General features: G+C 39.8%; 1 protein-coding gene across 2 annotated transcripts in view; it reads left to right on the top strand.

Moving 5' to 3' along the window:
• Nucleotides 1–22,278, top strand: part of hdac11 (histone deacetylase 11) — a 118,931-nt gene extending 96,653 nt beyond the window's left edge. The window contains exons 11-12 of one of the 2 annotated variants that reach the window (XM_063068132.1): nt 15,994–16,172; nt 18,590–22,278. In XM_063068132.1, coding sequence (XP_062924202.1) covers nt 15,994–16,172; nt 18,590–18,754 — 344 coding nt within the window. In that variant the 3' untranslated portion in view covers nt 18,755–22,278. The remainder of the gene's footprint in view (nt 1–15,993; nt 16,173–18,589) is intronic. The other variant, XM_063068131.1, reaches the window with a different exon arrangement.
• Nucleotides 22,279–23,307: the final 1,029 nt, after the last annotated feature.

The raw sequence follows: 23,307 nt of genomic DNA, 5'->3' as shown, positions 1-23,307 counted from the left end.
CCAGTTTATCTCTGTTCTTAATGTCAGATCTAACTTTCAGGAAAAGATTAGATTAGACAGATTTAAGATTATTAAGAGTTCTGCTGTATGAATGGCAAATCCAAATTTTCCTTTCAAAAGTTACAAAAGTCCTGTGATGACAACAGTGGTCACAGTCTGTGTTTAACGATAAGCCTAAAAAAAAATCAAGCTTGATTGTCCTTTTCAGAATAAGTGTTAGAAAGAGAAAAACAAATCTAAGCTTTGATGTCATTGTAGAATGTATTCAGTAGTTGAATTCATGAAGGGGAATGAACAGTCAATGTTATGGGCCCACGCTCTTCATCAGGACTGGAAAGGAACATAAGAAATTGGAGCAGGGGTAGGCCATCTGGCTCATGTTGCCTGCTCTGCCATTCAATATGATCGTGGCTGATCTAACCATGGACTCATCTCCATCTACCTGCCTTTTCCCCATAACCCTTAATTCCCCTACTATGCAAAAATCTATCCAGCCTTGTCTTAAATATATTTACTGAGGTAGCTTCCACTACTTCATTGGGCAGAGAAGGAGGCAGAAGCCAAAATAAGGAATTGGAGGGAGGGGCAGGAGTACGAGCTGGCAGGTGATTGGTGAAATGAGGTGAAGGGGAAGGTAGATATGTGGGGGTAAGAATAAAGTAAGAAGCTGGGAGTGATAGGTAGAAGAGATAAAGGGCTGAAGAAAAAGGAATCTGATAGGAGAGGACAGTGGAAGAAAGGAGTGAATGAGGGGAACCAGAATGGGCAGGTGAGGAGAAGAGAAAGGCGGGGGGGGGAATTAAAAATGAGGAAAGGAGAGATTGGTGAGAAATTACCAGGAGTTGGAGAAACTGATGTATGTGCTATTAGTTTGGAGACTATCCAGACAGAATATGAGCCGATGCTGCCCCAAACTGTGTGTGGCCTCATCATGGCAGTAGAGCAGGCCATGGACGGACATGTCAGAATGTGAATGGGGTCATATTGAAATGGGTGGCACCAGGAGATTTTGCCTTTTGCAGTGGACAGGGCAACACTGCCCAACAAATCGGTTCCCCGACATGCGTCAGGTCCCACTGATGTGGAGGAGACTGTATCAGGAGCATTGGATACAATAGGTGACCCCAACAGAATCACAGGTGAAGTGCTGCCTCACCTGGAAGAACTGTTTGGGGCCCTGAATGGTGGTGAGGGAAGCAGTATGGGGGCAGGCTTGCAGAGATAATGACAGGAGGGAGATAATTTGGGACGGGTGAGTGAACAAGCTTGTACTCCTACTCCTCCTCCTCCCTCAACCACGTAATTCTGGCTTGTTCCCTCTTCCTTTCCAGACCTGATAGAGGGTCTCGGCCCAAAACGTCACCTGTTTTCCCCCCTCTGTAGGCGCTGCCTGACTTGCTGTACCTTTTGTGTGTGTGTGTGTTGCTCAACATTCCCCAGATCTCTTGTGTTTACTAGTTGAATTTGATTGCTTAATCTTTGGCACTGATCAGTGCTTTACGTATAATGCCATGGTCCACATTAGGCCTCTATAATTGTTGGTGCTCCTTAAGGGTGACAAAATGCTTTGCTTTATAGATGAAGTTTAGGCAGAATAACCTTATTATGCTCTTCTGTTCTTGAGATATGGCCTACTACGCCCAGTATCCCTAGATTGAAAGAGTCAGCGCAATTCTGCTCCTGACATTATATGGGATCAGGTGTTTCCAGGCAAGCAGAGATAGTGATGAAATTATGCATTTTCCACATTGAAAACTTACCAGAGGGCTCCATGACTGAATTTCTAGGTTTACCACAATGTCTATTTAAAGTTTTTGAAGTTCTGCATAAAGCAATCTCTGATTCCTAAATGTTACTCAATATTATGTTGTTTATTCTTTAAAATCCTTGCCTCCAAACTTAACACCATGAATTGATAAGATATTTCAAGTTCAAAAATGCAGCATGAAAAATGTCTGTGTTATAGTTGTTAATAATGAAATAACTACACTAAATCACATGTAAATCAGGTGTCAATTAAACCATCCTTTCCTTACAGTCCGTGACCTCTTGATTCAGTGCATTTGGGTGGTTTTGTGATTTCATTGCTAACAGTCCAATCAATATCAGATATTAGGGCCCTGCTGTAATAAAGCCAAGATATTTGAAATTATTTTGGCCTCATCCTTCCAGACTCCTGTTCTGTCTGAGGAAAGGTAACTTGTACTGGTATGAACCCCATCCGCACCTATTTTAATTGGGTCTGTAAAGGACCTCTGTGTAGACCTCATAGACTCCCTTTGGGGGATGGAATGTTGAGGAAAATAGAAGCACTATTGAGAACCTCGTGTGCACTGCCTGTTGATTAAACACGGAGTGCATTACTTTGCTGAGTGGAGCCAGAACTAATTTGCTGAACAGGAGATTTTTTTATTTGGATCAAAGGAGGACCAATTAGATTTACCTAAGACTGCAAAGATTCAGCAATCCATAACTGATGGAGAAAAGCAGCAATGAGAGCAGTAAAATGGCTGTGCCCATTATTAGAACAGAGTTATAACATAGCATTTTGCCTGATTTCAGAATCCGAATCAAGTTTACTGTCACCAATGCAAATCATGAAATTGTTGTTTTGTGGCAGCAGTAATAAATTGCCATAGATGACAATAAAAATAAAGAAATAAATAATGTGAAAAAGGAACCTTCTTTTCGATCAAATTCATTGACATCTGTACTGATGTACTAAAATAATTGAACTGAACACTAAGAATCCAGGAAAAATCTTGACTATCCTCTTCAAACCACACAGAAGATCTATAGAGAGACTGTCGCAGGTGCACAAAAATTATAATACATCAAAATTAAGAAATTGGACAGGTTGGGGCTTCTTACTTTAAAAAACAGTACACTGAAAATGATGGAAACTCTTTAATATTATGGTAATTTGATGCTGTAGACATGGAGAAGATACTTCCATTGGAGGAAAGTCCAGAACTAATTATAAGATGCTCAAATATATTTAAAGAGAAGTTAAGAAAAAGCTCTTTAACCAAGTGGAGTTGCAGAGGCAAGTGGAGAAGATGCATTTAAAGCAAAGTTAGTTTAATATTATAAGCAAAAAGCAAAGGAGTATTGCTGATCTTTTTAAAACCATGCAGATTATGGAAATCTGAAAGAAAAAGAAAAAACGCTGGAAATTCGCAGCAGCAACTGTGGAAAGATAAACAAAATTTACTTAGCTTGAAAGCCCTTCATGAAATCTGGAAAAGACAAGTTAGTTTTATGCTACAAAGAAGATGGAGGAGGGAGAATATTCTCATCAGATTAGATGAAATATTATCGATAGAGACTTGCATGAAACTTAAACTCTGCCATAAAATAATTAGAACAAATATCATGTTATTTGTGGCAATTCAGTAGAACTATGTTCAACTATGTTTGGGTTGTGCCCTATGCATTTTGGAGTATGACATCCATTTCATGTTCATTGAAGTCAGTTACAACTGTGATGAATTTGATCTTTCATAACCAATTTCTAAGTTGATGGTCGAGGAGTCACCTGTCCATTTGATGTTTTTATTTATCTGGATTGTTTGGAAATTGTGACTTGAATTTTCTTCTCTGGTTAATGTACCTACTAGTTCTCAATATGTAAGCATAGATTATTTCCACAGAAAATTTCACTGCCAGCATCAAAACTTTTGGATTAGAGGCTAAAGAGGAATAAGTAAAGATTCAAACAAGCTTTCGCATATATCTCATGTGTGGTGGTCATTTCATTTGTATCTGCTTGTTGTTCCCATGCACTGCAAGCATGGGAAGTACCTACTTTGGCACTAATTGATCCACAGCTAGCTATCTTTTTGATTAGTGTCAGATAAATTGTGAGTCCCTGTGTTACCTGCGGAGTCTGCAATGTGTGTGGGAGTTGGAATGCTGGTTGCTGTGTACGGCTGCTTCACTTAAAAGTTGTAGATGCTGATTCTTCTTAAATTTACTTTGTGGCTGAGAAAATCTATATTACATTCTCTATCATGCTGGATCTGGGAGGCTGCACATGTCAAAGCTGTCAAATCATATATAAGGATTATTTTGTTTTTAATTCATTCTGTGCTCTTGATGAACGACAGAACAGTCTCAAAGGACCAGATGGCCTAATGCTGCTCCTATTTTTTTTGGAGCTTTTCTGTTCAAATTATATTTGTCATTGAAATAAATAATTACAAAGGCTAAGATCCACATACAACTACGTTAGTTTCTACATTTTTATCTGCTATTTATCTAATTGTGTTAAGTGGACAATTTAACGTCTACTGAGAAGGGACAAGGGATTGTGTTGAACTTTGACCTTTTCTCCTTTAAAATATAATTTATTGCTGAATTTCAAATAAAATTAAAGCAGATGGCACAAAAATTCAACAAAAATTGTAATGGAATTGTGCCCATTCACTCATCAGCAAATGCTTTGTCTACAATAGCTGAGCACCATTTCAATGGAAATGAAAATCAGATTTCTCGAACTTGCAACTGATCTGCAGTGTCGACTTTACAGCCAGATGGCAAACTGAAAATCTACTCTGAAAGTTTTTATTTCTTCAAAACTTCCAAATGAAATTATGTTCAGATTCTGCTGCCTTCAAACCAATCCTTTAATCCTTTAAACAGGAGACGACTAGTCAAAGTGACATCTGTGATCAAATAGAGTGAATAGGTTTGAAATTCATTTAAACACAGAGATCTCTGTTCACTCTCAGGGTAAGTAACATTAAACCAAAAGTAATGACTCCTGAAGCAGCCAATGGGAGTTAACATGCATTCACTGTTAAGAATACAACTATAACTACAAACCTTGGCAGTATTCAAGTTCTGTTTAAGAAGATCAATGCAATATGTTAAATACTGTTACCTGCTCAATAATTGTTTTGGAATCATTAACACTTCCATTTCCAATTATTGTAAACTATGTGCAAAGGGGAAAAACATGTATTTAGATACAAGAAATTCTTTGAATGCTGGAAATCAAATCAATATGCTCCTGGACCTTGGCCTCAATACATCTTTGTGCAATTGAGACCTTGATTTCCTCACTTCCATACCCCAGTCAGTTCAGGCTGGCAACAGCATCTCCTCCACAATCTCCATCAGCGCAGGTACACCACAAGGCTGTGGGCTTAGGCCTCTGCTCTACCCGCTCTACACTTAATGACTGTGTGGCTAAGCACCACTCCAATGCTACATTCAAGTTTGCTGACAATACCACTGTTGTAGTCTGAATCAAAGGAGGTGATGAATCATCGTGTAGAAGGGAGACTGAAAATCTGGCAGAGTGGTGCCGTAACAACCTCTTAATGACCAAGGTGCTAATTATTGACTTCAGGAGAAAGAAACCAGAAGTCCATGAGATAGTCCTCATCTAAGGTTCAGAGGTGAAGAGGGTCAGCAACTTTAAGTTCCTCAGAGTTATCATGTCCTGGGCCCAGCACATAAGTGTAATTATGAAGAAAGCATGGCAGCACCTCTACTTCCTTAGGTGTTCGCGAAGAACTTCTTTAGGAGTTTGTGTGATGACTAAAACTTTGATAAACTTCTATAGATCTGTAATGGAGAGTGTATTGACTGGCTGCATCATAGCCTGGTATGAAAACATCAATGCCTTTGAATGGAAAATTCTACAAAAAGTGGTGAATACGACCCAGTCCATCATGAGTAAAGTGGGTAAAGCCCTCCCCACTATTGAGCACATCCACATGAAACGCGGTTGTAGGAATGCAGCATCCATCAAAAGGGATCCCCAAAACCCAGGACATGCTCTCTTCTCACTGCTGTCATCAGGAAGAAGGTACAGGGGCCTCAGGACTCCCACCACCAGGTTCAGGAACAGTTATTGCCCCTCAACCATCAGGCTTTTGAAACAAAGGGGATAACTTCACTCAACTTCACTTGCCCCATGTTCCTGCAGCCAATGGACTCACTTTCAAGGATTCTTCATCCCATGTCCTTGATATTTACTGTTTATTAACTTTTTATTAATATTCCTTTTTTATCTGGACAGTTTGTTGTCCTTTGCACACTGGTGGAACAGCTGAGTTGGCGCGGCCTTTGATTGATTCTGTAATGGTTATTATTCTATAGATTTATTGAGTATGCCTGCCAGAAAATGAATCTCAGGATTGCACATGGTGACATATGTCTAGTTTGATAATAAACTTACTTTTGATCTTTTTTTTGAACACAATGCTGGATGAATTCAGCAAGTCAGGCAGCACCTATGGAGATGAATAAACAGGTGAAATTTCAGGCCGAGACCTGGTCAAAATTTCGACTGTTTATTCATTTCCATAGATGCTGCCTGACCTGTTGAGTTCCTCAGTGTATTGTGTCTGTTGCTATATTTATAAAACAGCTTTATTGCCCTTAAGATCCCAAAGCACTTTAAAATCCATTTACTGTTTAATGTAGGCAAACATGATAGCCAATTTATTCATATTATGTCCGTAAACCACCATCTAGGAAAGGAAAGAACACAACAGTTTCTGCAGATGCTGAAAATGCGAAGTAACACACATGAAGTTCTGGAGGAACTCAGCAGTTCAAAATTCAAAGTGAATTCATTATTTAAGTACATATGTGTCACCATATGCAATGCTGAAATTCATTTTCCTGCAGGCATACACAGTAAAGTCAAAAAACACAGTAGAATCAATGAAAAACCGCACCCAACAGGATGGACAAACAACCAATGTGCAAAAGACAACAAATTGTGCAAATACAAAAGAAATAATAAATAAATATACAACAAATATTGAGAACATAAGATGCAAAGTCCTTAAAAGTGAGTCCATAGTTTGTGGAAATGGTTCAGTGATGGGGTGAGTGAAATTATCCCCTCTAGCCCAACAACCTGAAGGCTGAGGGGTAATAAGTATTCCTGAACTGGGTGGTGTGGATCATGAGACTTCCGTGCCATCTTCTGAATGGCAGCAGCGAGAAGAAGGCTTGACCTGGATGATGGGAGTCCTTGGTGATGGATGCTGCTTTCCTGCAACGGTGCTCCATGGAGATGTGCTCAAAGGTGGGGAGGGCTTTACCCGTGATGAACCGGGCTGTATCCACTACTTTTTGTTAGGACACAAATGTCAGGCAGCATCTATGGGAAGGAATAAAGTGACAAGATTTTGGGCCGAGAACCTTCATCAGGACTGGAAAGAAAGGGGGAAGAAGTCAGAATAAGAAGGTGGGGGAGGGGAAGGACTACAAGCTGGATGGTAATAGGTGAAGGCCGGAAGCTGGGGGTGGGGGGGGGATGAAGTGAGAAGAAGTAAAGGGCTGAAGAAGGAGGGATCTGATAGGATAGGACAGTGGGCCATGGGAGAGAGGGAAGGAGGAGGTGCACCAAAGGAAGGTGATAGGTGAGGTGAGAAGGGGTAAGAGGGGAGCCAGAATTAGAACTGGAAATAGAGAGAAAGGGGAAAGCAAGAAAGCACCAGAAGGTAGAGAAATCAATGTTCATGCCCTCAGATTGCAGGCTACCCAGATGGAACATAGGTGCAGTTAAATGTGTGTAATGACCAGCCTCCTGAAGCTCTTCAGGATAAATGTGAGGTTATCCACTTTGGTGGCAAAAACAGGAAAACAGATTATTATCTGAATGGTGGCCGATTAGGAAAAGGGGAGGTGTAACGAGACCTGGGTGTCATTATACACCAGTCATTGAAAGTGGGCGTGCAGGTACAGCAGGCGGTGAAAAAGGCGAATGGTATGCCAGCATTTATAGCAAGAGGATTCGAGTACAGGAGCAGGGAGGTACTACTGCAGTTGTACAAGGCCTTGGTGAGACCACACCTGGAGTATTGTGTGCAGTTTTGGTCCCCTAATCTGAGGAAAGACATTCTTGCCATAGAGGGAGTACAAAGAAGGTTCACCAGATTGATTCCTGGGATGGCAGGACTTTCATATGATGAAAGACTGGATCGACTAGGCTTATACTCGTTGGAATTTAGAAGATTGAGGGGAGATCTTATTGAAACGTATAAAATCCCAAAGGGATTGGACAGACTAGATGCAGGAAGATTGTTCCCAATGTTGAGGAAGTTCAGAATGAGGGGTCACAGTTTGAGGATAAAGGGGAAGCCTTTTAGGACCGAGACTAGGAAAATCTTCTTCACACAGAGAGTGGTGAATCTGTGGAATTCTCTGCCACAGGAAACAGTTGAGGCTAGTTCATTGGCTATATTTAAGAGGAAGTTAGATATGGCCCTTGTGGCTAAAGGGATCAGGGGGTATGGGGGGAAAGCTGGTACAGGGTTCTGAGTTGGATGATCAGCCATGATCATACTGAATGGCGGTGCAGGCTCGAAGGGCCGAATGGCCTACTCCTGCACCTATTTTCTATGTTTCTATGATACAAGTCAGAGCCACAGTGCAGTAGTCGTTCAGGCATATTAATTTGTTTATTTTTTAGGTACTGGGAGGAAAGTGGTTTTCTAAAAGCAGGTGGAATGCTGCTGTACATAACGTATTTGGATTTTTAAAAAGGCCCCTGTAAGGTTACCGCCTAAAAGAGTATTATGCAAGATATGGCTCATGGGAATGAGGGCAATATATTAACAGATGGAAGATTGGTTAACAAATGGGAGACAATGAAAGGGGATAAATAGGTCATTTCAAGCTGGCAAGCTGTAACTAATGAGGTACATTAGGGATCTGTCCTGGGGGATTCATTTATTTACAATCTGTATTAATGATTGAGATGTAGGAGTGAAATGTAATATTTTTAAGCGTGCATTCAATTCAAAGCAAAGTGGAATAGAAAGCTATGAGGAGAGTATAACAAGTTTTGGAAGAAAGATAGACAGGGTAGATGATGAGCAAGACGAAGACAGGAGAGTAATGTGAAATATGGGAAATTATCTACTTTGGTAAGAAGAATAGAAAAATTGAGAAAATAATTTGCAGTGTCTTGTAGTGGGCCCCACACAAGGTCTGCATCTTCACTAAAAACTGTAGACACATCCCTTCATGGTGTGTTCTGAACAGTATTTAGGCTGTGGGACGGGGACCTAAGATACCACCTATAACTTTCTAACAGCTCCTACTGTCAAAAGGTTATTCGCTGATTACAAGTGTATTTGACTAAAACAAAATAAAAATTTAAAAAGCTATAAACTTTAAGATTAAGTTTTAAGAATAAAGTTGGCGTTATTTAATTGTCAAACGCATATTTACATGGAGGTAGAGAAGAAAATAAAACAAATTATTTTCTAAACCTGCCTTCTAAGTGAAGATTGGCAACACCATCAAGAATGCTAACCATGCCATCCCACACTGCACTTTGGAAAGTCTGATCACCTAGCTGTACTTCTTATAGGCATCTGTTAGTCTCATGAGACCATGGATTTGCGCCTTGGAAGGTTTCCAGGGCGTAGGCTTGGGCAAGGTTGTATGGAAAACCAGCAGTTGCCCATGCTGCCAGTCTCCCCTCTCCACACCACTGATGTTGTCCAAGGGAAGGGCATTAGGACCCATACAGCTTGGCAACAGTGTCGTCGCAGAGCAACGTGTGATTAAGTGCCTTGCTCGAGGACACACAGGCTGCCTCAGCCAAGGCTCGAACTAGCGACCTTCAAATCACTAGACAAACGCCTTAACCACTTGGCCACACGCTAACACTCTGTACTTCTACCCCCAGCATAAAGGCAGAGATTGAGGACCGCAGTACCAATGGAAAGTACCACAAAAGTATGTTTTGAATCAGTGGACTGGACAATATTCAGGAATTCATCTTCGAATCTGAATGAATACATCACAGTTGCCTCTGACTTCATCAAGGTATGGAGATCCTAAGATACCCAGTCATCAAGATCCCCCTCTCAGCCTCACCAGCGTAGTCCAAAGGAAAGCTTATGAAGCAATATCTTTGGCACCAGCTTGGCTGCAGGAGCTGCCGAAGGATGTTCAATGACGTCCAGCTGCCTTAGGGGCTCCGCTCCGGATTTGCTGTCTGGGTTTACTCACGTAGCCTTCGTCTCTCTTGAGGCTGCCCTCAAGGCAGTGGGGCTTTTTACCCATAGCTGGGGATCTGGTTCAGAAGCACCAGGGCGTGTCCACACACCGGTGGGTCTGTGTGCTACGTGGGCAGGGGCCGGACCTCCTTCCCATCCTCTGTCATTCAGCCTGAGTCTGAAAGGAGCTTAGTTTCTGTACGTCACCAGCGAAAACGTACCACATGAGCCTTGCTAGTGGAGAGGCTATGAACACGTTCAGCTCACCCCGCTGGCAAGACTGCTAGCCAGCGGTGGAAGCTGAAAGTGAGAATGACAAACACTACCTAGTACACTACCACACCGGATGCATCATGACAACCATTTTGACACCATAAAACTACACCTGTGTAAAGTCAGCAGCATCTGGTGACAAAAGGGCAACAACCATACCAGTGCCCAAGAAGAGCAGGATGATCTGCCTCAGTGACTATATGCCAGTTGCACTCACTTCTATTATGGTGAATGTGCTTTGAGAGTTGGTCATGGCCAGAACCAACTCCTGTTTAAGCAAAGACCTGGACCTGCTCCAATTTGCCTGTCGCCACAATAAGTCTACAGCGGTTGCAATCTCACTGGCCCTCCACTCTGACTTGGAGCACCTGAACAATGGCAATACCTACATCAGGCTGCTTTTTATTGATTACAGTTCAGTATTCAACACAATCATACCCTCAGTACTAATCAACAAGTTCCTACAGCCAGATTTGGGAACGGCTTCTTTCCAACTGTGATAAGACTGCTGAACGGATCCTGACCCGAATCTGGGCCGTACCCTCCAAATATCTGGACCTGCCTCTCGGTTTTTTTTTTGCACTACCTTACTTTCCCTTTTCTATTTTCTATTTATGATTTATAATTTAAATTTTTAATATTTGCTATCGATTTGTATTCCAGGGAGCGCGGAGCGCAGAATCAAATATCACTGTGATGATTGTACGCTCTAGTATCAATTATTTGGCGACAATAAAGTATATAAAGTAATAAATCATGGGCGTCTGTACCTCCCTCTGCAACTGGATCCTGGATTTTTTCATCAGGAGAGCACAGTCAGAAATAACATCGCTTTCGTGCTGACAGTCAACACTGGTGCACCTCAGGGGACTGTGCTTAGCCCACTGCTGAACTTCCTACACCCATGACTGTGTGGCTAGGCACAGCTCAAACGCCATCAGTAAATTTGCCAATGACACGACTACTGTTGGCAGAATTTCAGATGGTGAGGAGGAGGAGCACAGGAGTAAAACAGATCAGCTTGTTGAGAGTTGTTGCAACAACAATCTTGCACTCAACGCCATTAAGATTAAAAAAATTGTTTGTGAACTTCAGGAAGAGGAAGTCAAGGGAACACACATCAGTCCTCATCGAGGGATTGGCAGTGGAAAGGGTGAGCAATTTCAAGTTACTGGGTGTCAGCATTTCTGAAGATCTATCCTCGGCCCAACATGTTGATGCGGTTCCAAAGGAGGCACGACAGCGACTGTATTTGTTAGGACTTTGAAGAGATTGGGTTTGTCACCAAAGACTAGCAAATTCCTGCCGATGTACTGTGGAGAGGACTCTAACTAGTTGCATCAATGTTTGGTGAAGAAGGGCCGCTGCACAGGATCAGAAAAAGCTGCAGAGAGTTGCAGACTCTGGCAGTTCCATCATGAAGGACCACATCATCCAGGACCTGCCCTCTTCTCATTGCTACCATCAAGGAGGAATATATATTTATTTTTATGATTGTAATTGATAGTGTATCCCATTGTACTGCTGCAAAACAGCAAATTTCACAACATATGCCAGTGATATTAAACCAGTTTCTGATTCTGCTGGCTATTGCAAATCTGAGGGGCATCACTGACCAAGAGAGTTCAACAATTTGTGGAACTCTCTTAGACTTGGTATGTCTTTTGGAAAAGAGAATTGAATCACCTGACATTCAACATGCTCCTGACATCCATCTTGCATTGCACAGGCACAGATGTCTAGAAGATGCCTCTTTGTGGTTTATCGTCAGCTGGCAGGTCATCTGGGTCCACTGCTAACTCGCTTCAGCCTATTATCTAAATACTGTGACGCTATTAAATGCTGGTATACAGGGAGATGTGAGTGAAATTGTCCACCGAAATAAAAATGTGATGTTACATCTTCTGGTGGAACATACAATTATAGTTATAAGTATAAGTGTAAAGAAGTCTTGATGCAACTTTACCACCCCTTGTGAAACCGTGTGCAGGTCTGGGTTCCTTAATAAAGGAAGGATATACTTGTTTGGGAGGCAGTGCACAAAAATTCACGGTACTGATTCCTGGGGTGCTGGTTTTGTCTAAGTATAACTAGAATGAACAAATGGGGTTTAGAAAAATGAAAATGTGATCTCACTGAAGTGTACGAAGTTCTCAAGCAGCTTGCCAAGACAGATCTATCTTAGAGGGGAAGCCTTGAAATAGGGAGTATAGTCACTGGATATAGAGGCAGTCACAAGGTGAAGATGAGGCAAAGTTTCTTTATAAGGTACTGAATCTTTGAGTCATAGACTTCTGTTGCATGGAAACAGACCCTTCGGCCCACTGAGTCCATTCCAGCCATTAACTACCCATTTTCACTCATCACTAATCCCATTTTTATCGTCCCCAAATCCCCATCCACTTCCCTCAAAATCTACCAAACTGCTGTCCAAGGCTAATTTACCATGGGCAAGTAACCTACTCATTCCCATGTCCTTAGGATATGGGAGGAAACCAGAGAACCTGGCAGAAGCCCACACGGTCACAACGTTGTGCAAACCCCACAATGATAACACTGGAGGTCAGGATAGGACTGGAGCTGTGAGGCACTGCTCTATTGAAGGAGCTTATGGTAAAGGAACCCTTAAGGGGAAGTGATCACAGTATGATAGAACTCATCCTGCAGTCTGAGAGGGAGGGAATCTAAAATAGGATATATTGGTATTATGGTTGGTAACTGCAGAAACATGAGAAAGGGGACAGTACTAGGGATAATAATAGTGCAGCAATAGCTGGAGCTACTGGAGTAATTCAGAAGGTTTAGTTCATCTCGAAGAATAAGGATTGTAAAGGGAGGATGAGGCAATGGTGGCTGACAAAGGAAGTCAAAGACAGCATAAAAGCAAAAGGGAGTGTGTACAAGTTAGCAAAAATAGTGGAAAGCTTTCAAAGTTCAACAGAAGGCAGCTAAAATGCAATGGGCGAAAAGATGAAATATGAAGGTAAACTAGCCAATGATGTAAAAGAGAATAACAATTTTTGTTCAGATACATATCGAGTAAAACTGAGGTAATGATGAACATCAGATCACAGGTAAATGATATTGAGGAGATGGTAATGGGGAACAAAGAAATAGCGGACAAACTGAATGAATACTTTATTTACATCAGTCGTCATTGTGGAAAATGACAGCAGTGTGCCAGAAACTCGAGAGTCGGGGGCAGAAGTGAGTGCAGTCACTATTACTAAGGAGAAGGTGCTTGGGAAACTGAAAGGTCTGGACCAGATGGACTACATCCCAGGGTTCTGACAGAGGTAGCTTGAAGAGATTGTGGAGGCATTAGTAGTGATATTTCAAGAATCACTCAATGCTGGAATGGTTCTGGATGACTGGAAAAATGCAAGTGTTGCACCACCATTTGAGAAGGGAGTGAGGCAAAAGACTGGAAATTATAGGCCAGTTAGCCTGACTTCAGTGGTAGGCAAGATGTTAGAGTCCATTATTAAGAATGAGGATTCGGAGTACTTTGGGACACATGATAAAATAGGCCAAAGGTTGCATAGTTTCCTTAAGCGAAAATCTTGCCTGACAAATCTGTTTGAGGAACTAACAGCCAGAATAGACAAAATGTTGACTTGGATTTTCAGAAAGCCTCTGACAAGGTGCTGCTCATGAGGCTGCTGAAGAAAGTAAGAGCCCGTGGTATTCCAGGACAGATACTAGCATGGATAGAAGATTAGCTGACTGGCAGGAGGTACAGAGAGAGGATAAAGAGCCCTTTTCTGGTTGGCTGCGAGTGATTAGTGGAATCACAGTGGTTGGCTTTTGACCCTCTCTTTTCACAATATATGTTATTGTGTGACAGAATTGATGGCTTTCTGGCAAAGTTTGTGAATGGCAGAAAGATAGGTGGAGGACAGGTAATGTTGAGGGAGCCGGGAATTTGAAGAGGGATTTGATAGATTAGGAGAATTGGTAAAGAAGTGGCAGATGGAATACAGTGTAAGAAAATGTATCGTTATGCACTTTGAAGGAATAAAGGAAATTCTATTTTCTAAATGGAGAGCAAATTCGAAAATCGGAGGTGCAGAGGGACTTGGGAGTCCTTGTGCCAGATTCCCTAAAGGTTACCTTGCAGGTTGAGTCGGTAATAAGGAAGGTAAGTGCAATGTTAACATTTATTTTGAGAGGACTAGAATATAGAAGGAAGGAAGCAATGCTAAAACATTCTAAGGAATTAGTCAAACTGCAGTTGGAGTATCGTGAGCAGTTTAGGACCCCATATCCAAAAAGGGAGGGTCCAGAGGAGTTTCCTGCAATGAAAGGGTTAACATATGAGGAGTGTTTGATGGCTGTGCGCCCATACTCACTGGAGTTTTGAACAATGAGGGGAAATCTCATTGAAACCTACCAAGTACTGAAAGGACTAGATCAAGTGAGTGGTCGTGGAGAGAATATTGCAATAGTGGGAGAGTCTAGGACTAGAGGTCACAGCCTCCGAACAGGAGGGGGTCTGGTCCCTTTAGAACAGAGAAGAGGAGGAATTTCTTTAGCCAGGGGGTGGTGAATCTGTGGAATTCTTTGCCACAGGCAGCTGTGGCAGCCAAGTCATTGAGTATATTTAAAGTGGAGGTGGCTAGGTCATTGATTAGTAAGGGTGCCGAATGCTATAGGGAAATGGCAGAAAAGTGGGATTGAGAGGGATAATAGATGAGCTATGATCAAATGGTGGTGCACTCTCAATGGTCCGAATGGCTAATTCTGCTTCTATGTCTTATGGTCTTTCTAGCTCTGCTACCCTGCTGTCCTTTGGCATTCATCTGGTTAATTAGACTTTTGTTAGATCATTTATTAGGCTAAAGAAATATATAAAGTTATGGGATAAATTGAAAAGCGGAGTTAATCCATAATCTTATGGAATGTTAATCTCAGCAAAGACCTTTTCACATCCTGTGCCTTCTCTACATCTATTGTTGCGTTTTAGGTGGGTTTTTCTTTCTTCCAGACACTTGCACGTCAGCAATTTTCTGAGAAACTCCTTGTAATAAATCCATTGGAACCACATTAACTGTCTGAAAATCATTACATATTATATGCAGATTACAGAATATGTACAGGGTATGCAGATAGTAAACCAGAGCCTTTACTTTGATATGCAGGAAGAGAAAGGGAAGAGACTGGCATTTGATGAGCCAGCTATTTGCAATAATTTGGTATACAGTTCTTCACTTCTATGATCCTCTCTATTCATCATTTCTTGAACTTCCTTCAACTTTACCGTGCAGAATTATTTTTTGTTGCAGCTTGCCAGTCAAATAAGGCATTCTTGTCTTTATGTTCATTCAGTTGCCATTGAATTTACTAAATATCCCTGTTTCTAATGAGAACATTAGTTGTAGTATCAGTGTTCTTTATATTCGTGGTCAAATTCTTCATTTTATTGTTTGAGGAAAAAAATTGAGCTTTAATTAATTGAAGATAAATTATAATCATTGATGATGCAAATTAGTACTTTATGCACATTTAATACTTTTGAAATCCATGCATGATTTTTAATCAAAAATAATTTGTCATTGTGAGATGTAGCATCTTCAAGTGAATAATCAATCAAAGTACATTTGTTAATAATGTATTAAATAACTGTTTGGGGATTTTAATTTGTATTGTTTTCCACAGTGTTAAAAGATCTATTTTGTTTTGAATTAGCTATGTGAAATGATTGATTGCTGAAAATAGTTTATTCATGAATTGTTACCAGGAGCCATCAAATGGAAAATTGAGCTGGAATGGGACACGGAGGATTCAGAATATCTGCAGAAAGTGAAAACACATGTGGCAAAAGCATTGAATGAAGTCACTCCAGACATCATTGTGTACAATGCAGGCACTGACATCTTAGATGGTGATCAGCTGGGAGGACTGGCTGTCTCACCTCAGGTTTGTGAGATCAATTCAGGGGAACCCAGCTGTTTGTACTTTGCATGTAGATGAATGAAACTGCTTTGAAAATAAGTTATCCCTTTAAAATGCCGTATGTTGAAATACACCCCTGCCCAATTAAACACGGACAAATGTAGTTTGGTGGATTAGCAGGTTTGCAGATGACACCAAGATTGGTGGAGATGTGGACAATGTAAAGGACCATCAGTGAATATAGTGGGATATACATCACTTAGATATGGGCAGAGAAGTGGCAGGTAGAGTTTAATCCTTGCAAGTTTGAGATGTTATAGTTGGGAGTCAAATGAAAGGAGAAAGTATACAGTTAATGGTAAGACACTTAATAGCATTGAGGTACAGGGGGGTCTTGGGGTTGCGGTCCATAGTTTACTGAAAGTTGTGACACAATTGGATAAACTGGTAAAGAAAATGTATGGAATTTTTCCCTTTATTGGCAGAGATGTTGAGTATAAAGGTAAGGAGGTCATACTGCAGCTTGCAGTTATGTAAAGCTTTAGCCAGACAACACTTGGAGTATTGTTTGAAGTTCTGGTCATCCCATTATAGGAAGGATGTGGAGTCTGTGGAAATGGTGCAGAAGAGGTTTACCAGGAGGCTGCCTAGATTAGAGGGTATAAGCTGTAAGGAAGTCGCACCACCTTCAGGAAAACTTGCACCACTCACGCCCCTCTTTACACTGGCAACACAGTAGTGGAAACTGTAAACAGTTTCAAACCCCTGGGAGTGCACATCTCGCACAAATCCTCATGGTCTCAGAACACGTCCTATACACCGTCAGGAAATCTCACCAATGCCTCGACTTTCTGAGGAGGCTGAAGAGAGCTGGGCCATGCACATCTACACTCATGTTCTTGTACAGATGCACAGTAGAGAGCTTCCTAACATGCTGCATCACTGCATGGTCAGGAAACTGCACTGTGGCGGCCAGGAAAGTTCCATACCAGGTAGTCAAAACTGCCCAATGCATCCCCAGCACCAGACTACCTGCCGTCAAGGGCATATACACAGAAAGGCGCTGGAAAAGGGCCAGTAATGTCATGAAGGATCCCACCCACCCTGCTCATGGACTGTTTGTCCCTCTCCCTTCAGGGAGGAGGCTACGTAGCAACATTTATCATTTCCTGTCAGTTACCTTATGTATAGACACTCGTGTGCTTAGCATCACTTTATGGACTTACAATCAACATATGTGTAGAAGCTATCTTATGTGTTTATACTTATCATGTTTTTTATTATTCTGTTCTTACTGTTTTTTTCCTACTGCATCAGATAAGGAATAACAATTATTTTGTCCTCCTTTACACTTGTGTACTGGGAATGACATTAAACAATCTAGAATCTTGAATCTTAAAGGGTTTGACAAACTTGGGCTGTTCTCCCTAGAGTTTTGGATACCGTCGGGGAGATAAGATAGAGGGTTTTTTTTTAATTGTGAGAGGCGTAGATTGGGTTGGTAGGCAGATTCCTTCCTCAGGGTAGAAAGGTGAAACACCAGAGTTCATACTTTTAAATTAGAGGGAGTAAAATATAAAGGTGACATACGAGGCAAGTTTTTAATGCAGAGAATGCTAGGTGCCAGGAGTGGGTACTGGGGGATAGTGATGGAATTAGACATATGAATATGGAGGGAACAGGACATTTAGCATCAAGATCAGCATAACATTATGGGCTGTATGGCCTGTTCCGTGCTGTACTGTTCTTCATTCTAAATTAAAATACATCAGCATTGTTTCTCATAGAAACCTAATGGAATGCTCCGTTATATTTTTCTCAATTCAATAATACCTGTTCCATGAGTTTCATTAGCTTAAGCAAGTGATATGTAATTTCTGCTTTTGTATTATGCATTACATCATGATGATTTGACGTTTCTTCCTATTGAGTTAAAATGAATTTTGTGAATCCATTCCTCATTTCTAGTTAGTTTTGTTCTCAGAATTTGCCACAATTGCTACTGACTGCTGTGTACATGATCCATAGGAAAGTTACAGCATTTTAAAAGAAATGCTTCATATACCACTCATTCGAATGCATATGTTCTTAAAATCTCTAACTATTAAATAATTATGCTTGTCTATGATATGTGGATAAATGAGTATACCAAATTCTGTTCAAATTAGCAAAAAATAATTACTGCTTCACTGCTACAAAATCAATTTGTATTTGCTGAAGAGCTTATTATCCTATAATTTAATCTTGGCCATTTCAACATGATTATGACTTTACAGAAAATCTGTTTCATAATTGGAAATAATAGTATAATACTCATAAAAGATATAAGAAATAGCAATTGCTTTTTTCCTTGCCTTTAGGGAACAATAATTAATAATGATACAAACTAAAAAAATTTATGTGTCATAGTGATATAAATATTAATTCATTTTTTTCTCTAGGGAATTATTAAAAGAGATGAAGCAATTTTTGAGGCAGCCCGCAAATATAAGATACCCATCCTGATGGTGACATCTGGAGGCTACCAAAGGTCCACAGCCCGGATCATAGCTGATTCTATTCTTAATTTGCATCGTTTGCAACTCATAGACCAAAGGCTGATTTAGGAGGATTGGATGACTATTGTCATAGCATATCTAATGTGGAACCTTTTTATCAACTACAACACCACCACTGTCAATGCAAAAAAAAAGTTAGTTTTGTGAAAAAAAACATAATTTAAATACTGAAGTTACAATGTTCTATAATCTATCTTAAAGAGAGTTATAAATGTTAATAAAGTAAAAATACAAGTAGGTTTATAATTATTAAAATCTTAAAGGAACATTCCTCTCTGGTGCAATAAGGACATGATTTTTTTTTTGTAAAAAAAATAGATACTAAAATATACTTGGCTCTGTGAAGGATCTATATAAATGTAAGTTTTATCATAAAAAAATAACTTCTTGAAAGTTTTTGTCCCACCCTGATACAAACTTATGTTTTTATTATGCTTGAAACACTGTTTTGTGTCAGTGTGATATTTATATTTAGATACTAACCTTCCTTCTTGGTATTCAGACTGGAGCAAATAGTGATATAAGGTGAGCACCAGTTTCTAGTTAATAGTTTTGTTACAGTTGTAATAGAATGTATCAGAAGAAATGCAGAAATATATTGGAAATTTTTATCAAAATGCTACTGAAGACTGAAAGTCTATTTTATTGCCCAGCAAACTATTTGTAAAGGAATGTGCCTTTAAATGTAAGATACTTAGATTCTTGTTCTCAGAGTTTAAAAAAAATTCTTGTGTTCTGACATAGGGTATTACTATTTTAATATGCATCTTTCTGTATGCCCTATATAAAAATTGCGCTATATATTAATACTAAGTAATTAAGTTCAGTAATCACATTTTAAACACTATTGGAGCATGATTCCTTCATTCACATCTGGCACTGAATACATACTTGATTCTGCACTTGTATTGGATGCATTTTATCACTAATTAATCTCAAATTTAGGAATAAATTCAGTTTGGGTTCATCAAAATCTAATTCTGTTGAATTGAAAAGCAGCTGCCAGCAAAATAATGGAAAGAAAATTCAAGCAAATGTTTAATATGTCGTGAACTTGCCATTATTGGTTTGCTGTTCAGCAGGGTAAAGGGAAATATCTACCCTTTAAAGTTTTAGAAAGTAGATTGCACCTTGAAATCTATGCCATTTCCAGTCACCAAAGGAGAAAACAATGTGGAGATGGTGTTGAAAACTCCACATGATTTTATGGAATTAGTATTTGGGAAGATTCCCAAAAACAGGCACAGGGTCAATTATATGGAATGAATATGTGTCAGTTGTGAATCCCAAGTGCATCACTCTATGAACCTCACAATTGATTTTCTTGCTCTTAAGACAAGAAAAGTGTTAATATGATTCTCCAAACTGTTAAGATCAAACAAAGGTACAACAGAATTGCCAGGCTCTTTTCTTTATAGAGCATCTTTCAAGATTGCAGTGGATCCCAGAAAATTGTTGGATAGGGCCGATATGGGACGATTATCCAGAAGCTCACAAGTATCCTGATCATTGCATAGAATTGATTTCTGGTTTGGAGAATGATGTGATTGAAATCTTTCAGAGTTAGTTGGACTAAGACGTAAAGGGGCATGTGACTGCAATTTTAAACTTGCACATCATTACTCTTACATACCATATCTTTGGTGTAAATTTTGTGTAACTCACTTGACTTAAGAATTTTAAGTTACTTAACTATCCTGAAGGGAGTTATGAATTGCACATTGGACACTTTTGCTACTTCATTTATAAATATAATTCTAGCTTAATTGTTTATTCTCTATCAGATAACTAAATACTGTGTTAAAGTACAAAATAATATATTTTGAAAAACTTTGCATCACATTTGAGGTATATTTAACATGTTATTATGATCTAGGTTATAAATCTCATTTTGTAGCAATCATGTCAGAAGGTTGTGGGTTCAAGATTTGAGCATAACCATCTTGGCTGGCATTTTTGGAGATTACATCTTTGGAATGGGATGGTCCCATCTGCTCTTTCAGAGGAATGTTTCAAAGCATGACAGGGAGATTGACCATGAGACACCAGTATCTGTCCCCCACTCAACATCACAGAAAAGGGATCATCAAAGGGGTCTTGTATATTTGTTTGTGGGAACTTGTTTTGTGCAAATTGTTTGCAAGCTTACTACATTAAATCAACCATTATATTTCAAAATACTTATTTGACTGTAAAGTACTCTGAGATATCTTGAAGTGGTGAACATGTAAATGCAATTTTGCCCCTTTTAAAGAGCTGATGTGTGAAGGGATATGGGAAGAAGGGAGGAGACGGGGGCTGAGAAAGAAAATGAATCAGCCATGATAAAATGGCAGAGCAGGCTCGATGGGCCGAATGGCCGAATACTGCTCCCATATGGTATCACATAACTTGGAAATATTTTGTTAAAACCTTGATTTCAGTTGAATGTAAAATGAACTTAGTTTGGTTTAAAATCACTTTTTACTGATGGGAGGTTTGGTGACTCTGGATGATTCCTTTACTGGAAATAAATGCTTCTAAATGCTATTATTCATTTGGGATGAGGATATTTAAATTTTTGCAACGCACAGCACATTATTATTGAGCATCATCCAACCCATCCATTTTAATCCAGAGTCAAGTATTCTTTTGCTTTGAGAACTAGTCCAGATATTGCATTTTGTCAGATGCAAAGAGATAAAGACTTGCATTTAGAAAGAATTATTCATATTCTTCCCAGAGCACCCAAAAGAGCTCATGCAGTAGTTTTGAAACAAGGGAAACAAGGCCACCAATTTGCACCCAACAGCCACACACCGATGGCAATGTACTGGAAAGTAAATTTCCTGTAATTTCTTCTGAAAGATATTGTATTTATGATCATTGATCAGTAAATTCTGTAACATATTTTAATGTTGCATCATCTCATGATATAGGTTTCAAAGCCGATTTCAGATGAGCAAATAGTCCTGATTGCATTCTAATGTTAGCACTAAATTAATGATGCACAATTGGTGGTGTTGGTCTCCCATTAAAGTAATGGAAGGGACTTCGGATAATGCATTAAACTGAAGTACACTCAGTCGATTCTAAAGGTTTGGGTACATAGTTAAGATCGCCTGTCACAGTTTGAGGTGGTGCTGCTGGTCTAATAAAATAATGATTGATATTTTTCTGTCAACCACAACTAAGATTAATTGTTGATCTTACTGCTATTTGTTGTGCTACAAGTAAAATGTATTTATAACAGTATAGAATGGTATAACATCAATATTGATTTAGAAAGCCTGATATAGCAAATCTACAGGTAATGTTGTTCTATTGGAGAATTAGTAGCATTGTATGTTACTTAAGTACAAAGAAAATGATTTAGATACCTTTTCTGAAAATAAGCAATCAGCTAAACATTAAATCATTGCTAAACTATTGATGGTGTTTGCCTAAATTTATTTTCAAAGTTAAGAGCTGTTTCATGGCAAGTTAGCATTACGACATTGGAAGGTTGATACATTGTATGTGTTATGAACATTCTCATTTGCAAATCAATGTGAAACAATAAAGCTGTTATTTTCTCATAACCAGAAGTCATGTCAACACATGGAATTGTGGGACAGTCTTCAAGCTATAGCGACTGTCCTCATTAATTATATCTTGACAGATTTTCATACGGTGTTTGTTTTCTTCTGTGAATATAAGCAGTTTTGAATAATTAATATTCAGTAACTAGTGAATGGTTGTAGACTGTGGTCAGGAAATACTGCTACAATGTTGAGAGGAAGATGGTTATAGATTACTGGATGACATTCCTCCAAGAGGCTCACAATCTTGTCATAGGTTTTGGAGGCTTGCTTGCCTAAATGACCTGGAGAGCTATGTTGGCTGGAGTCAGGGCTTTATGCTTTGACGTTTGGTAGGGTTACCCATGTCAAACAGGTCAAAGGATAGAGGCCAGACTAAGAGTGGTCCACCAGCCTTCCAAGTTTGGGGGTTCAGCTCAGGGCTAATAACCCTGACTGGTAAAACAAAATTGTTACAGAAATAGCAATGAAGAATCCTTGCACACCTGATTGTGATGGTATTCCTGAGTCTCCAGCTGGAACTTGAATGACTGACAGTAGTGAAAACGGAGAGGAAGTTACTGACATGAAGGAAGCCCTGAACACAACCAGAGATGGAAGACTTTCATTGCCGCCCTAAATGCCAGCAGCATTATAGACAGTAAGAAGACAAGATAATATTGATTATTTGGTAAAATGGGCAGATCAGTGGCAGATGGAATTTAATCTTGATAAGTGTAAGGTAAACCATTTTGGGAGAACTAATAGGGATTGCCTATGCACAATGAATCAAGGGGTCTTTGAGATTATTGAGGAAACCTGTTGTACAAGTGCAATTGTTAGTGAATGTGACAGGTCCATAATGTGACCAATAAGAGATGTGGAGGTTCTTGTACAACTTTATGCAACTTTGGTTAAGCCACAGCTACAGTTCAGGTTGCCACACTCTAGGAAGGACTTGGTTGCATATGCGAAGGTGCAGAGAAAATTCTCCAGGGTATTGCTTAGGTTGGTGAAGAGTAGGCTGGAGTAGGCTTAAATAGAGGTATTCAAAATTATGAG

The sequence above is a fragment of the Mobula hypostoma genome, chromosome 15 (genome assembly GCF_963921235.1).
Source record: "Mobula hypostoma chromosome 15, sMobHyp1.1, whole genome shotgun sequence".
Classification (NCBI taxonomy): domain Eukaryota; kingdom Metazoa; phylum Chordata; class Chondrichthyes; order Myliobatiformes; family Myliobatidae; genus Mobula; species Mobula hypostoma.
Note: the sequence above shows the minus strand (reverse complement) of the source record. Positions and strands in the feature narration are given on the sequence as shown.